Source organism: Temnothorax nylanderi, unplaced genomic scaffold, assembly GCF_030848795.1.
Source record: "Temnothorax nylanderi isolate EJ_2023f unplaced genomic scaffold, tnyl_v1.0 TNYL_tig0096_pilon, whole genome shotgun sequence".
NCBI classification, from domain to species: domain Eukaryota; kingdom Metazoa; phylum Arthropoda; class Insecta; order Hymenoptera; family Formicidae; genus Temnothorax; species Temnothorax nylanderi.
This window is the reverse complement of record NW_027249158.1, coordinates 50,384-67,476: the sequence shown is the minus strand read 5'-3', so window position 1 is coordinate 67,476 and position 17,093 is coordinate 50,384. Positions and strand designations below refer to the sequence as shown.

General features: G+C 31.1%; 1 protein-coding gene across 1 annotated transcript; it reads left to right on the top strand.

Annotated features, from left to right (window-relative positions):
• The first annotated feature begins 6,633 nt into the window (after positions 1–6,633).
• LOC139775306 (transmembrane protease serine 9-like) lies at positions 6,634–13,858 on the top strand. Its single transcript, XM_071711206.1, has 10 exons — positions 6,634–6,741; positions 7,138–7,288; positions 7,628–7,880; positions 8,370–8,507; positions 8,625–8,771; positions 10,636–10,702; positions 11,239–11,389; positions 11,665–11,926; positions 12,863–13,000; positions 13,402–13,858. Exons 1-10 carry the CDS (start codon positions 6,693–6,695, stop codon positions 13,543–13,545), a joined length of 1,500 nt encoding a protein of 499 aa, XP_071567307.1. The 5' UTR covers positions 6,634–6,692; the 3' UTR covers positions 13,546–13,858.
• The last annotated feature ends 3,235 nt before the right edge of the window (positions 13,859–17,093 follow it).

Genomic DNA, 17,093 nt, shown 5'->3' with positions numbered 1-17,093 from the left:
CGTTTCCGAAAGCGGTAATCTTCGAAACGATTCCGTTTCAGCCGTGACGCTCGCGGGCGTCCTTTGCACCTTTTTTCCAGCGCGCGATTAACGGGTTTCCTTGCGACTTGCAACAAAATTCGTATTCCGCCGTGAGGAATCTGCGTGCGTGAAGATTTATACGTTTCAGTACGAGACACGTGTATGTGTGGTTGATCGATTAAAGGATACATTTGGGCAGCGCGACGTTCTTGCGAACGTTATTTTCGCAAAAACGTCGCGCTGCTTCGGACTTGGCGCACAATACCCACGTCGAGAAATATGTCATCGAAGAGCGTTTGCCGAGGTCAGTCACCGTTCGCATTGGCAACGCGGTATCGAATCGGATGCGGTATGCACGAAACACCATCTGTCATATCGGATTGTTAACTCGGTTATAGCTCACGCATATCAAATCGTTCGGGGCGCAGCTTAGCCCGGAATGGGCAGCGCGGTAATGCGATTTGGATATATAGAGAGTCCTGTGGGATATTACCGGCGTTGGAGCCTTTTCCCTAGTGATACGATAAATGATATGCATATGTAAATATCGTGACCGCGCGCAGTGCAAGTCACCCTAACGGAGTAGACGTCCGACCGGTAAAAAAAAAGTCTCTTGGAACTGATCGCTTCCCGTCGGAACGCATCTTAACAAACTGTTTAATTTTAATTGCACGAAATTTCACTTTCCATATAGCACTTATTTATTTTTTGCAATAAATCACGTTACGTTTGTCCGAATTATATACAGCTGCCGGTAATAATAATAAAAAAAAACTCTATCGTTAAGTGACTTTTGATCAATTTTGCGGAGGAATTAACTTGCACGACAAGCAACAAATTCATTCTGCGCTTGTTTGATCGAACCGTCGAGATAATATCCGTGCAACGCGACGAGAAATCCAAATGCGCCTAATTTTCTCTCACGGTCTCATCGACGATGCCAGGATGATCCCGTTAACAGGATCAAGACTCGCGCTAGACGAAGGGTTCTTGTTATTCGCAATCGCCTCTTCGCACCCGATCCTTGGGGAGCGCAGATCCCCCGTATTTATTTCCCGCTACGCCATGAGAATCATCCTAAAGAGTAGGATGTTCATTTGCGGCTGTACAATAAAAGAAATTATTTACTTCTCTGCTGGAGTGAGATTTTATCACGGAATTATAATATGTAGTTGCAATCATGTTTTATTTAAATAATGTATTGTAGTTTCCGATACATCATTGCATAAATATTAAACTAAAAACGAACTAAAATTCAATTTAAAATTAACTATTGTGCAAAAATATACAGTTATTAAGCGTTTCAAGTAGTATATCGTGCGGAAAGACCTATTGTAATTTAATTAAAGATGGAATATATTTGTACGTTACATACATACATCAATTATATTATTTATACTATATCTTGTATTTTCTCTCGAAAAGTTTTTATGTGGTATATTATAAATTTATCGTTAATTTTACTTCCATACCTAATATTAATTAAAGACAGAGAAAAACATATTATCCATTCAGAATTTATTGTTCTCAAGTGATTACTATAGTTAGACTATTTATGCAATATGCTACATTCTCTCTCGAAAACCTTTACATAGGACATTGTAAACTTATTGCTATTTTCACACACATCTAGTATTAATTAAAGACAAAGAAAACATATTATTTAGGATTCACAAATTCAGGTGTTTATTAATTATATTATTTATTCTGTATCTTGTAATCTCTTTCGAAAATTTGTATTGTAGTACATTATAAACTTATATCGTTAATTTTATTTTCACATTTATAATATTGATTAAGAACAGAGGAAAAAGAACATATTATTATTCAAGATTCATAAATTCAAATAACGACCAATTATCTTATTTATTCTATATCTTGTGTTCTCTCTCCAACATTTTTGTACATATGATACATTATAAACTTATCGTTAATTTTATTTTCACACCTAATGTTAATTAAATGGAAATTGGATAAACGGAGGTGAGCGTAATGAATTGAACGACGGAGCGACATGCTCACTTCTACGAAGCTCGGACTTTTGTTTTTCCTTCTAAAATGTAATTTAAAATTTTCATCTCGGAAGAGATCTCGTTAAAACATTCATCCGCCGTCTGACGTAAAAAATAATCTACATTCTTTCGAGTCCTTATGCAGATCGAGGAAAAGTTCTCGCTCGGCGATTATGTCTCTCTTAGCGCGCGGTTGCGCGAAGTTATAATTTTACGAGGCGCGCGATGAAGCGTTGGGCCTAAATTGTCAAAGCTATTTCGCAATTCGCTCGTTCTCTCTTATATAGATATCAAGTTGAAGAGACTTCCGCCTCTTCATCTCGAGCGCGCCTTTATCGTCAGACTAATGATTTGCAAACAGTGTCTTTCAGCTCGTTCCTCTCGTTACGAAGTTTTCAGCGGGCGTGTCGGTACGTGAACAAAGCAGACATCTTGAGACTTTCGAAAGGTAAAAGACAAGAGTAAAGGAAATCCTCACCTACAATAAGCTCCGTTTATGCCATTGTCCGAATTTTATTTGCACAAGTGCTTTTTCTTAAATGTACTGCAAACAGAGAGCAAATTACTAAAATTATATAACAAATATAATCTAACGAACTATGAAGAGTTTAAACATATTGTATCTCTCATTGTATCACATCTATTTCTTTGTATTGTGAACAAAAATTTTGTTCATTTTATTTATTTTTATAAACATATTGTATAGCTTTTATATTAAGATGTTTATTCAGAAATTTTTATTGCAAAAGTTTTGGTTTTATTTTAAATCTTTTTCCAAGTTTAGAAATAAACAGTCAGTGTATAATTCAATAAATTAAATAATATTTTTCATGACAAAGATCCATAAATATATAAGATATTTGTTAGGATACCTATTCTTAAATTATTAATATATAAAATATTCTTTACTATACTGCAATATTGAATTTTTTTTTTAAAGTCCTTGAATTTATAAAAAAAAGATCACATAAAATACAATTTAATCAACAAAATAAAAATTTTTATAAGCAATGTTAATGTTTTTAGAAGCAATGTAATTAATTAAATTATGTAAATTATAAATTGTGTGTAAAAATATCTCTTTATATAGTCAATATGTTTTTATATAGTCTTTATTTATATTTATTTTTACTGGACCTTTTCACGTTATTCCTTCATTATGCAGCTGTATAACTATACACAATGGCGCCATCTTTTGAGAAAATAAATGATCTTGTGCCCTAACGTAGGGAGCAATGATAGCGGTTTACTCAAAGGGAATATGTACCATCCCAGGGTTAATAGAAAACGGATGATCCTATCTATATACAGGATAGCCTACCATAAGAGTAACTTCTTCTATTAAACTATCCTGCTTTGCTATTGTCGAAAATTTCAAGATGTTTTATCGATATAGGATTTAATAATTTGAAGACAATTGCATCTGTAATATTTAAATATTTTTATAATCAAGAATGTATCTTTTTTCTTTTAGTATCTGTAATTGTAAATAAGCCAAAGGTCTTATCTTTGAGGCGAAAATAATGCTTTAACATGCGTAAATCGTAAAATATGAATTTTCATTTTTTTCATTGTTTGTAAGAACATTTTATAGTATTATATTTTATTATGTATTTTTAATAAAGACCCTCCTTCTTTTGATAATTACCCGAAAAAAATTTTTTAAATATATTTTTTTATATATAAAATAATTTTAAAAATAATAAAAATAATTAGAAAGAACTTTTGCATTTTTTTTACAAAAAGTAAAATTACGATTAGATTATACAATATTTTATATATAATCATATTTTATATACGATTAATATATTTATATGTGGACAATTTTTTTATTTTCTCAACTCCACTTTTTGTAAAACAAAACAATGCAAAAATTATCCTTTTAATTATTTTTTATTCAATACTTATTATTATTTTCCTTGTATAAGGGAGACCGGGGCTATCTGTCTACGGGGGCTATGTGTCTACAGTAAAGCTATCTCAAGTTTTAAGAGACAGATGTCTCTACCATTGTAACAAGTAGTTGAAAAATGCCCTACGTAAGATATTTAAATGTTGTTTGTTTTCTTGCGATGCTTTTTGCAGACGCTATATACGTTAAAAGAAAAGCGAAAACAATTATTCACATTTTTCGACGGTCGAAAAATTTGCTGTGCTACAGTAGTTTAACTCAAATTAAAGTAGCAATTCATAATATTATCAATTAATATATAGTTATCAGGTGTGAGAAGCGTCAAATCTTAATTCCGCATTATCTAAAATTGGCAACATGTTAAAGACTGAAAAACGTGGTCGGGGCTATCTGTCCTATTTTTGATGGGGCAATGTGTCCACACTTCAATGACGAATTGTTCTTTTATAAATAGATAATGGTGCGTAACTACAAAAGAAAGACTTTCCTTAAGACGGATAAGGTAGACATATCCAATAAAATTATATTTAGTTAGAGCGATTAAAAGAATAAAAATTGAGCGAGAATCTTTTCATAAAAACAGCGTTAGACTTTGGAATAAATGTTCGGGCTCTCACTCGCTACTGTAAAAAAGTGACCTACGAGCAACTACTTGATTCTGCGATTCAAGAATCATCACCAAATTTTTATTATAAAAATACACGTCAAGTTAAATATATGAGTTTGTCTTAAATTATTGAGTATTTTCTATTTCAAACGCTGCCGAGGATAAAGTAAAGACTCCAAATAAAAAAAAAGATTAAAGAATTGAGGGGAGACAAAAGAAACTCATCACATTGATTTTGCAACGGACTCATAATCAGTTTGATGCCACCGTATATAAAGAAAAGTCAGCTCTACGCAGGAAACTTGTCAAAAAATCTATACACAAAGTGCCTGCTACTTCTCTGATTCCAACGAGTAGGCAGTTTTTTCAATATTATATATTAATAATAAATAATATTATAAATAAGTATAAAAATTAATATAAATAATGTGTTTTTTATTATGTGGACAGATAGCCCCTCGAATGTGGACAGATAGCCCCGCATATGGGGCTATCTGTCTATGCTTGACCTGTCCACTTAAAAAATTCGCCTTTTTAAAATGTTCAAAGATCAACAATTCTAATTTTTTTTTTTTTTTTTTATAGCAAGGTTGAAAGGTTATACCATTAAAATTTTAGTCAAATATCTTTATTAGTTTTTTAGTAAACTTGAAAAAAGTGTAAAGTGTGGACACATAGCCCCGATCTCCCCTATATACAAACAAAGATTATACAAGAGAAAGGAAACATATAATGTGAACATATTTTATATACCTACGTATACGAAAAATTTTTTTCTAGAGTATATAGCTTCTATTCATTTCCTGTCAAACGTATCATTTTGTTTATTATTCTTCGTAATAATTGAAGTAATTTTATTTGATCTTAATTATGATATAAAATGATTGTCAGATTGCCAGTGTAGATGATATCAAACCTCATTTATGATTAAAAATCGTACACGGAAATCTTCTTCTAGATAACACGCTGGAAAAACCGCTTGACTATGACAGATAGGATTAGATAAGAAACGGGAGCGAGAGATATTAATCAATCGATGCCGATAAAGATAACATTGTGTTTAACAATATTCTTTATCAATATCTGTCTGGTGTACAATGTTCACCACATATAAATATTATAAATGTACATCTAAATTTTTGATAATTATATGCAAAAATATCATCAGAAACACTATAGGGAAAGCCCGGGCAGAGCGGATGTGTTAGAGGGCCATATAATTCTCAATTATACAGATAAAGAAGAAGAATATTTAATATTTTCAGCCTCGTTTAAAATTGCGCATATTTATTTCTGTGAAAAAGAATATCAAACTTATTCATAATAAAAAATTGCCAATTTGTTGTAAAAATATATGTTTAATTGTCTTAAAATACATATACATATAGACTGATTTATTTAGAGTGCTGTAACGATAATAAACACTTGAAATATCTAATTTGATTTTGAATCAAAAAGTTTATTATTTCCTGGTAAGTGAATATTATTAAAAAACAAAAATACTTTCGCATCTTGAGATTTTTTAAGGAGGTTCAGTGGCTACAAAAAAAATGCAGCCAGTTTCATGAAATTTTAATATGTTGTTCTGGAATGCAAAATAGAATTATGTGAATTTTTGGGGAATTTTTCACCGTCCCGTTTTGAAAAAAATCTACTCCAAAAATTGTACTTTTTAGCATAGGTTCTTATGGGAAATGACATATTGCACACCTTCAGAATGAAATAAGTGCAAGAAAAAATGCAAATGATAAGGAAAAAAAAATATGCACATGTAACTTAATAATTTACAAATAAATGAGTGAAAGAAAAGGGAAGGTTACCGCACATTTCGTAGAAAAATTAATTATTAAAGCATAAATTGCTTGATTTTTCGTCTGCTAGACTGCCACGGTCGTGAGCAGCAGCACGCACTATACACGCGGCGACCAATCAGAGCAATCCCCTTCACTCCCACTACTTCAAACGCTAGTGCGCTGTTGCCAGAACCCCCGCGTCCCACTACTCCCCCCGATGAAGCCATCGAACCTCCTTAATTTGAAGTTGATAGATTGTAGATTGGATAATTGTGATAATAAGAGATTATAAAAGGCTGCTAATAAACATTGTAGCCATTTGTTGGGTATAGTATGTTTCAGCAATCATGTACACGGCAATTACTTTCTTTCTTATCGCTTTAGCTACAGTCCACGGTAATCTATTCTCTCGTTACGTTTAAAGAACTATTATAGTATTAACGAATTAGATTTATTCAAATAAGATTGATAAAAGAATCTCTTTTATCTATAATTAAAAGAACATTTTATAATCATTTAATATTCAACATTTGACAGTTTTTAATCTTTTATATTTTAATATTCTTATAATTCTTAAAGCTTAACATAACGAAATAATTGGTTCAGAATTAAAATAAAGAATAGAAAACAGTAAAATGTGTATATGTGTGCGTAAGTGTAATTAAATTCATAATGTATACATATTCTTTTAAATTCTTTATACGGTTTTAATTATAAATTTTTAACTAAATAATTTTATTCAAAAGTGATTAATATTTAAATAAATTATAATATATATTCTTTGTTCATAAGGTTTGCCGGCATCGCATATCATCGGTGGTGCGGACGCTCCGCTCGGCAAGTATCCACATCATGTAGCCCTGAAATATCAAGGCAGATTTCGTTGTGGAGGATCGATTATTAACAAACGTTATATTCTCACTGCGGCTCATTGTGTAAATGAGTAAGTGTACCCGCGATTTGTGTTAACCGCCCACATTTTGACATTTTCTAGCAACTAATCACAGGATTTGATCTGAATATTTAATAACTAAACTAAAATAATTACTTTTTAAAGATATCGATAAAATATTATATATATTCTGTAAGAAAAGTATTATAATATTACTGAATTATATTGTATTAATTCCCTTTAATTTCCAGTGCCGTTTATAAATTTTCAAATTTTTTATAAATTCTTGGAAAGTTAGAGATATTTTATTAATATAAGAATGTGTGTGTATATATTGCATCGGAAATTAAAAGATATGTCTTGCATTCTAACGAAATGACTTTTCCTAAGTATCACCAATGCCAAGCAAGTTATGGTTCACGCGGGTACTATTTACTTAAACGAGACGGGTGATGCTTATCAAGCGGAGAGCGTGACATGGCATCCTGGTTTCGACGATTACGAACTTAATCACGACGTCGGTCTCGTTCGATTAAACCGGGACATCGTGTACACTGACGTTGCAAAACCCATTCCGCTTGCACAGAAAGACATCGCTGTCGCAGGTCTCCCTTGCGCTGTATCCGGTTGGGGCAGAACTTCAGTAAGTTTTTATTGAAATATTTAATATTACCTAAGAATTAGGATTAAGACACACAATCCAAATATTTCACCAAACAAAATATCAGTAGGTTGATAAAAAACTTTATTAACGTTTCTCTCTAGGATACAGTGTTCTGTACCAATTAGTCATAATCTTTTTAAGCCTCTTTGAATCTTTAATGATATATAAATGACGCATGTTAACATATGTGGGTATAATAGTATATAAATAATACATCGTAATGCTCATAGGTGAAATTGCACGATTGTTACTATTCAGTAATCTCATATAATAGTCACTGTTTTCTTTTTTTTTGGTATTTTTTCGAAGATTCCAAAAAATTTTATATTAGCCGTGATATGATAGCCGTATTTGATATGATAGCCACATATTAGTCACACATGGTCAGTCTTGACTTTTATCGCGTCGTTGCCATGTTTAAGTATGATATCGAAATGTTTACTTTTTAACATGAAATATTTTTTTCAGCTTAACGGACCTACACCCAACACCTTACAAGAGATCACCCTAAAAGTTTACTCCCACGAGAAATGTAAGCTGGTGTCTTGGAGAATAACTAACAATCACGTCTGCACTCTCACAAAAGTCGGCGAGGGAGTGTGCTATGTAAGATACATAGGTTTACTATTACCTTCAAATAAATTTATGGTTTATATTTATTGAGAAAGGAAAATAATTGTAAATTAATCAGTTTGCTTATAATAATTTTAAATAATGTTGCAGGGTGACTCAGGTAGCGCTCTCCTCGCCAAAGGCGTTCAAATTGGAATTGCATCCTTCGTGGTTCCATGTGCTTTAGGAGAACCCGATACGTTTGTTAAGGTGTCCGCGTACCAAGACTGGATCAAGGAGCATATGGTTGACGTTGATTAACAATTAAATAAAATTTAATGCTTTTGTATTGTGTTACTATAATTGTATTGTATAATATATGCCGAATAAATTTCAAATAAATATTCACATGTGATATAAAATTTGATATAGGTTAAATATTTTTATTATTTTATCCTTTTATCTTATTACAATTTATGCGATATACATATAGTACTTGAAGAAAGAATAAGTCACTTTTTTTCTTGCATTAAAGTACGTTTTAACTGGAATTTATTTATATTTTTTCGTGTATAGATACAAAAGTGCGTTAATACAATCAAACTTATATAATCCGAAAGAATATAGTATTATAAAATCCCCTGTTTTGTTTTTAATATCTATTATATCTCTAATACTAATAAAGATATAAAATAAGACATTCTTTAGAAGAAATTAACTTATAACGCGTAATGCAATAAAAACCTGAAGATAATTGTCTTTATAAAAATTTTATTTTAAAGAAAATGTAGAAAAAGTATATCTCAATAATAACTTGTTGAATAATATGTAAGACTATACAAAACTGCCATGCAATAAATATTTTTAAGGTGTAAATAATTAATATAAAAAATTATATATATAATATATAACTACATATAAGTAAAAATTTAAAAAGAATATGCTATATATTAAATAGAACATTTCTAAAAAAATTTAAATAATATATTCCTGAAAATTATTAATAAAAAAATTCTTTTTATACGCGCTGCTATTTTATGTGCGAGTTGACATACTTAGAATTAGTTTATTATAATATTCCTGTAGCTGAACAAGCCAAAAAGCACGTTGGAAAATTCTTAAAAATACTGAATTCTCAGACGTAGTCCATAAATAATGCTTGACATTACAATGTGTAAGAAAAACATATGTATGTATCAATGGAATGCAATCTAAATTTTGAATATATTATCAAAAAACATATTAAAGTAATTAATTATTAAAAAGTGAAATAATATATTAATCTTTGGAAAACTGAAAGCTTATTTATAGGTTTCAAACTATTTATGCGCTAAAATATCATATATAAGGGTTTTTTGGGTCGCTATGTTCCGTAATCTCGGGAATCTAAGGAAAACAAAAATGAGAATGGCCAATGCGTAGTATGTTCAAAAAAAGGTATTTGTCGAAGACCAAAGTGTGTCGTGAGTGCGATATGCCTCTGTGTGTTGTACCTTACTTCGAAATAAATCATACAAAACAACATTACTAAATGTATGCATAAACATCGTAAATAAAAATTTTTTTCTTACAAAGTCCTTATGAATTTGTTGGCATTTTCTAGCTTTAAATTTCAAATATAAGTTATAAGTAAAAATTATAAAAAGTCATAAAAAAAACCCTGTCCGTCTTCTAAAGGTTAAATATATATTATATTTTATATGTAATATACATTTCAATTTTAACACAGTTTACCAATCATTTATAACTCACAACTTATTTGCTAGCTTTAATAAGTGATTTTCTGATAATTTCATCAATTATCATGAAATTGTAGCGCAATAGATACACGAATTCCATACATTATCAATAAATTTTAATTTCCGCTTCTAAAATAGCTCGATGAAGTGCACCGCAATTTTGAAATCATCATATCGATTGCATCACGTATTTCAGATAAAGATTTCGAAATAAATTTTTCACCAGACGATAGCGATCTTCGTAGACACACAGTTCGATCTCACGTTTAATCGCTTAGCATAAGTTATCGAAATTATTTCGATGGAATTTAATGATTAAATCTGTCAGAGATTAAATAGATTTCATTTCTACGTCACACACATATACATTCCAAAGTATGTTCTTCTGGTGAAGTACTCAAAACGGCCTATATAAACGTGCGATGGAGTTTCATTATTACCAGTGCCACGCTTTCAATATGCACGCGTTCTTTGTCTTGATAGTCGCCTGCTTAGCGGTAGCCGCTTATGGTAAGCGAGAATAAACATAATACATTTTCATTATGGTTTTATTTAATTTTTACGAGCTACGAATTAAAATAACGAAGCTACACTTTGAATCTTTAATGACAAAATTAAAACCGCAAAATGTATACGTTACTTTATAGAAAATGTATTATTATTTTTTAATTAATTTTTTATTAATAATTTTTTAATAAAATAATTAATTATGTTTTAATTTTGTATGTGTCAAAAAGAATAGAAATACGTAGAATAGCATAGAAATGGATTATTTTAAGATAATAATTATCAAATAATAATAAAATCACATTTTTTATAATAATTTAATATAAAAATAAATGTGTACACAATTGTGATGTGTACACATTTCTCAAACTCTAACAAAAATGTAGTATCGCATAGTATATATTTATTAATAGTAACAATTTATAAATAGAATAGACTATTATAATAACCGTAATTAATTATGTCATTAAAGGCCAAAAAAACAAATTGTGTCTAACATCTGATTTGTACATTCTGTTTTATTGCACCTTCTTATATAGGCTACCCAAATATTCATATTGTTGGTGGAAGCGATGCTCCGCCCGGCAAGTTCCCATATCAAGTATCTCTGAGAAATAACGGAAGGCATTCCTGCGGCGGATCCATCATCAATAAGTATACTATTCTCACCGCTGCTCATTGTATAGCAAGGTATGTTCCTTATTCTCTTGTTTTATATTATTTAGGCTGCGGTCCACTTGACGCTACAAATGCTTTGGAGCGTTCTTCTTCTCCTTCTTTCTTCATTGAAAGAAAAGAGAATAGGAATGGTTCGAAGCAGTTGTAGCGTCTTAAGTGAACAGCAGCCTTATACATGCACACATGAATAGAATAAAATTCTTTTTATTCGTAAAAGAAAGATGTTTAAAACTATCTGAAAAGGTGAAAAGCGAAAAGTAATCGACTAAAATTTATCTCTTTAACAGCTACAGGACCCCTGGCGCTCTGAGAAGTTTAACTGTTCATGCTGGCACAAATCTGTTAAGCGAGAGTGGTTCCGTTTACAGAGTAAGACAAGCCGTCTCTCACAGTAATTTTGATTCTATTGGATTGTCCAATGACATCGGCGTACTTATTCTGACAACTCCTATCGAATACACCCAATATATACAACCCATACCGCTTGCAACTAGCGACGTTGCTCCCGAGGGTACTAGCTGCACTTTATCCGGATGGGGAAGAACCTCGGTAAGCATCAAACAGAAATTATTTTGAAAGCAGCTTGCAATGAAACCAGCTTCGTCTTTATTTAATATTTATCAAATTTTATTTATAAAGTTTAGCAAAATATAAAAGTTTCTGTTTTAAAATTGTATTCCCTTGATACTAACAATAAGAAATAATTACTCTATTTCTGTGTTATGATTAAACATAGTCCACAATGAATAGAAAAAGTCCTTGAAATTATTTACATAAAAGAAAAAAGATTATACAATAGCGCAGTCTGCTCATCTTGTAAAATTTCAAATTCTTAATTTTTCTTAAATTTATATAAAAATGTAATACACACACACACACACACGCGCGCGCGCACACGCACGCACGCACGCACAAAACTGCAGGGTAAAAAATATTTTTTATTTAAATGGATTTCTACTCGCGTGTAGAAATTTTTGTGTTAAATTTTTAACATACACTTGGTGTTAACATAATATTAATATTCACTGTTTCTAAGAGTAAAAATAACACAACACATGCTGACATTTTATATGTTAAAATGTCTTAAGTTATGTTACTCTTTTCTCTATAAGAATTTTCATCTGATAAAGCGACATGTTTTACGTTATATATTATAAAGAGATATCATCTTCTGTTTTCTGTAAGAAAAAGAGAAGAAACAATAACATTTTATTTTAATTAAATTTAACATTATAAATATGTTAATTTAACATAAACTTCTCCAGATAGCGTGTGTTACAATTTTGTCTTAATTTTTCACATATTACTTGTGTTATTTATTTACAAATTTGCCTTCTGTTAAATTAATATAAAAATTACAGTGGATAAACTGGGACATGTAAAATGTGTTAAATTTAACATAAAATTTTGTACTGTATAACGTTATGTTTAAAAAAATTCTTCATTAGTACGTGAATTCATAAATAATATTTTCTTTAATCTTAGCTTAATGGTCGCGTCCCTAACAATTTACAAGAGATCGAGTTGAGCGTTCACAGTCAAGCCAAATGCAGACAAAGGCACCGGAACGTACTCTCTTCTCACATTTGTACGCTTACGAGAGCAGGCGAAGGCGCGTGCCACGTAAGTATTGGATTTAACAATTTTATTATCTTAAATATCGTTGCATAAATATAGACGAGAAAAGTACGCGTACCCTATTATTTATTTTAGTGATGCAAATACATCGAGATTTTAGATTCTAATACAGATTATAAGCACCAAAAAATATCTAAATAGAAGATAATATTATGTTTCAAATTTGTTTACAATATGATAAAATTATTAATTTTGAAAATATTTATTCAATCTATTTATTTAAGATTAAATATAATCAAAATAGACATCTATAAAATTTAGAACTGGAACAAGCAATATCTTTTGCTTAATAATTATGACAATAATTATAAATATGACGAGTGAATTAAATTAAATGAAATATTAACTTAGCAAATAACTAATCGTCGTTTTTATTAAATTTTTAGGGTGATTCCGGTGGTCCTCTCGTTGCTAGAGGTGTTCAGATCGGTGTTGTCTCCTTTGGCCTACCATGCGCTCGTGGATCTCCCGACGTATTCACTAGAGTATCCTCTTTCACTAGTTGGATCCGAAGAAACAGTGTTGAATAACAGGATAAAACAAAATATATCTTATACACACATGTTATTATTTAAATATATTAATATTCTTTTATATATACATTTATCCCATGTATATTCAATACGTTTTGTCATGAAATGTTTAATAAGTTTAATATATGATAAATAATAACTGCAATTGTGTATGCGAAAAACGACTTGATATAATTGTTTGATAATGACTGATTGTGTAAATAATTTTTATCTGCGCTTCTTGTATTAGTCTAAACATAAATGTGCTTGTTTAAATGCTGTAATTATTTGAATATAAACATTAATTAAATAAAATATGATTTAATACTTTTACTGTCAAACTGATTTTGACATGAACTCCGAGAGACCGAATATTGAGAAGTGCGCGACTGTTTATAAAATATCTAGAGTTAAATGATAAAATAAACCGTACTAAAAAAAATAAATAAAGATAAAAATACTTTTTACATATTAAGGAGGTTCGATGGCTACAACAAAATGCAGAGAGTTTCATGAAATTTTAATATGTTGTTCTGGAATGCAAAATAGAATTATGTGAATTTTTTGGGAATTTTTCACCGTCCCGTTTTGAAAAAAATCTACTCCAAAAATGTAAAAAGTACAATTTTTGGAGTAGATTTTTTTCAAAACGGGACGGTGAAAAATTCCCAAAAAATTCACATAATTCTATTTTGCATTCCAGAACAACATATTAAAATTTCATGAAACTGACTGCATTTTTAACATGGGTTCTTATGGGAAATGACATATATTGCATACCTTCAGAATTAAATAAGTGCAAGAAAAAATGCAAATGATAAGGAAAAAAAATATGCACATGTAACTTAATAATTTACAAATAAATGAGCGAAAGAAAGGGGAAGGTTACCGCACATTTCGTAGAAAAATTAATTATTAAAGCATAAATTGCTTGATTTTTCGTCTGCTAGAAATGAACGCAAGTAAATAATGGCAACTTGGCAACAGTGCAAATGAGTATAGTAAAGGTTATACGACGGGGCATTTGACGATGGTAAAATGATGGTAAAATGATGGTAAAATGATAGTAAAATAATGATGAAATGACAAAAAAATCATTTTGCCGTCATTTTAACATTATTTTGTATGAAACATTTTTGGTTATGTTTATCGCAGTATAACCTATGTATCAAAATAAATAATACTTTCTTATATGACATTTTTTGTTTTATTTATCACAAATTGGATTATAAAAAGTTAAGTAATACTTGTTCTGCAACATCTTTGGTAACATTTTTCGTATCATAACTTATATATTAATTATAACTCTTGATTAATTATAACTTATAAATAGATAAAAATTTTTATCAGAATCACATGCAAAATCACATCAAAATCACATCAGAATCACTTGCAAAAGAGAAAGATTTTAACCCTTAAAGGACACACTACCTATTTGAGACATAAAGTACACACTGGGTCATTTTGACCCAGCGCTACTTTGCGTAATTACCACAAACGGGGGATCGATTCTTTTTGGCTGAAATTAAAAGGGTGCATTCTTGCAACACTCAAAATGAATGTGAAATTGTTTGTGAAGGGTTATTAATAAAGCTTTATGGTTCAAAAATTCAAAATATGGTTTATAAACCAAAAAATTGCTATTTACGAAATATTCAATAACTTTCTAAATTTTCAATATTTTTACGTGAAAATTTAACTGCATACTCTCTGGATTATATACTTTAAGGTAAAAATACGCGCGAAAGCTAACATTTCAAAAAAAGACCCGTGATTTTCGGAACGTTTGACACGGACGGCAGCCAGACACAGCCGGACGCCTGCTGACTTACAACGACTGTACTGTCATCTAGAGAGAGGTTAAAATTACCAAGAAATGGCGCGACAGATCCCGATTTCAGCGTTTCAATGGTAGATAATGCGACACAATTTTTTTACTGGGTCATTTTGACCCAGGGTGTCCTTTAAGGGTTAAGTATTCTAAAATATTGTTCAAAATCTTATTAGATTTAATAAGTTGAGGTTTTCCATTAATCTCATTTCTTAAAAAATGTATTGTTTTATCTTTGCCTTCACTACGATATTTATTAACAAGTATATCATAACTTATGCCGGATTCGGCTAATCTTTTTTGCATACCAGCACTTATAACATTATTCATAGGCTTAAACGAAGATAATATTTTCTTTGTGTTTTCATTTTTTGTTATCCTTATCAAAACTTCTTCAATTGATTTTTTTGACTCTATTATTTCAGCTATATCCAAACAAGTTACAGACAATTTTTCTAATAATTCAACATCGAATCGTGCATCATGTGCATCATCACTTGACAATGAAAGAAGTTCTGTTGCTAGAGTGGTTAATTTATAACTATTTTTTCTATTAGGATATTTTTTTCGAAACAGAGATAATGTATCAGAAAATCCTAGAATATAATTTTCATATTTCTGTAAGAGAGACAACTCTTTAACTGCTAAAATAAAACGAATAGAATCAAATGAACAATTATGAGCTACCAGGATACATTTCTTTTCTATATTTTCAAAATATTCCAATAATTTAAGAAATACCATTCGCCGAGGGAAAGTAACAACTTCTTCTCCATTATGGAATAATTGTTTATTGACTCTACTCAAGCCATTAATTTTTGTTGCTTGATTGTCAATTGCTTTTGTAGGAGTAATAAACGAATCGAATTGTAGCTCTTCGCATTTCATACATATTTGTAAAATTTCACGAGATAAGTCGAAGCCTCCGGTCTCTAAATCAAAGAAGACTACAGCAATATCATGCGTATTATAATTAAAGTTGTCACCAGTCACCTTCTTTATGCAATTTTCTATACCTAATGTTTCGTTAAACAATCCCATATTCGCTCGAGTCATTACAATCTCCGAGTACGTGTGCCGATTATGATTCGAAATTACATTAGAGACAGTGAGATACTCATTTGTGTACTCGGAGTATATTATACGGCGCTTCCCTCGTTGGCTCTCTCGCCTGTTCCGGGGACCCTCGCTACCTTTTCCTCTAGTCGCTGATAAAATGCTGGGCGGGCTCCGCAGTCAGTCCGATCGCATCCGATCGATCCGTGTTCCCGAGATCCTCAGACCGCTCGGTCGTCGTATCAAGGCCCGTATTTGGAGGTATGCTGTCCTCAGGGCCTTCGGAGGTGTGGTCAGCTCGGAGTCCCCAGAACGAAAGAGAACGAGGCCGAGCTTCGCTCGGTCTCGTCGATCATCGCGGATCGCGGATCGATGGGCTTGCGCAGATCACCCGTCTCCCACTTCGGGAGAACCATGGGGTGGTGGATTACAGCGCGCACACATTATTACACCTTACAAGTCAGCGGATTCAGAGATGCTGTATGAAATGCGTTTTGGTGCCTTACTACACACATTGAATTATTTAGACTTTCATTTGATTGGCTGCTAGCTGCTGCAGCAAATTTTTCTGCATTATCTGCTAGTTTTGTAAATGTATTTTTCAAGACCTCGAAAAGAGTCGCATTTTTCAATCTAATATATACCAGTATAATTTTCTTTATCAGCATTATCTTGGCAC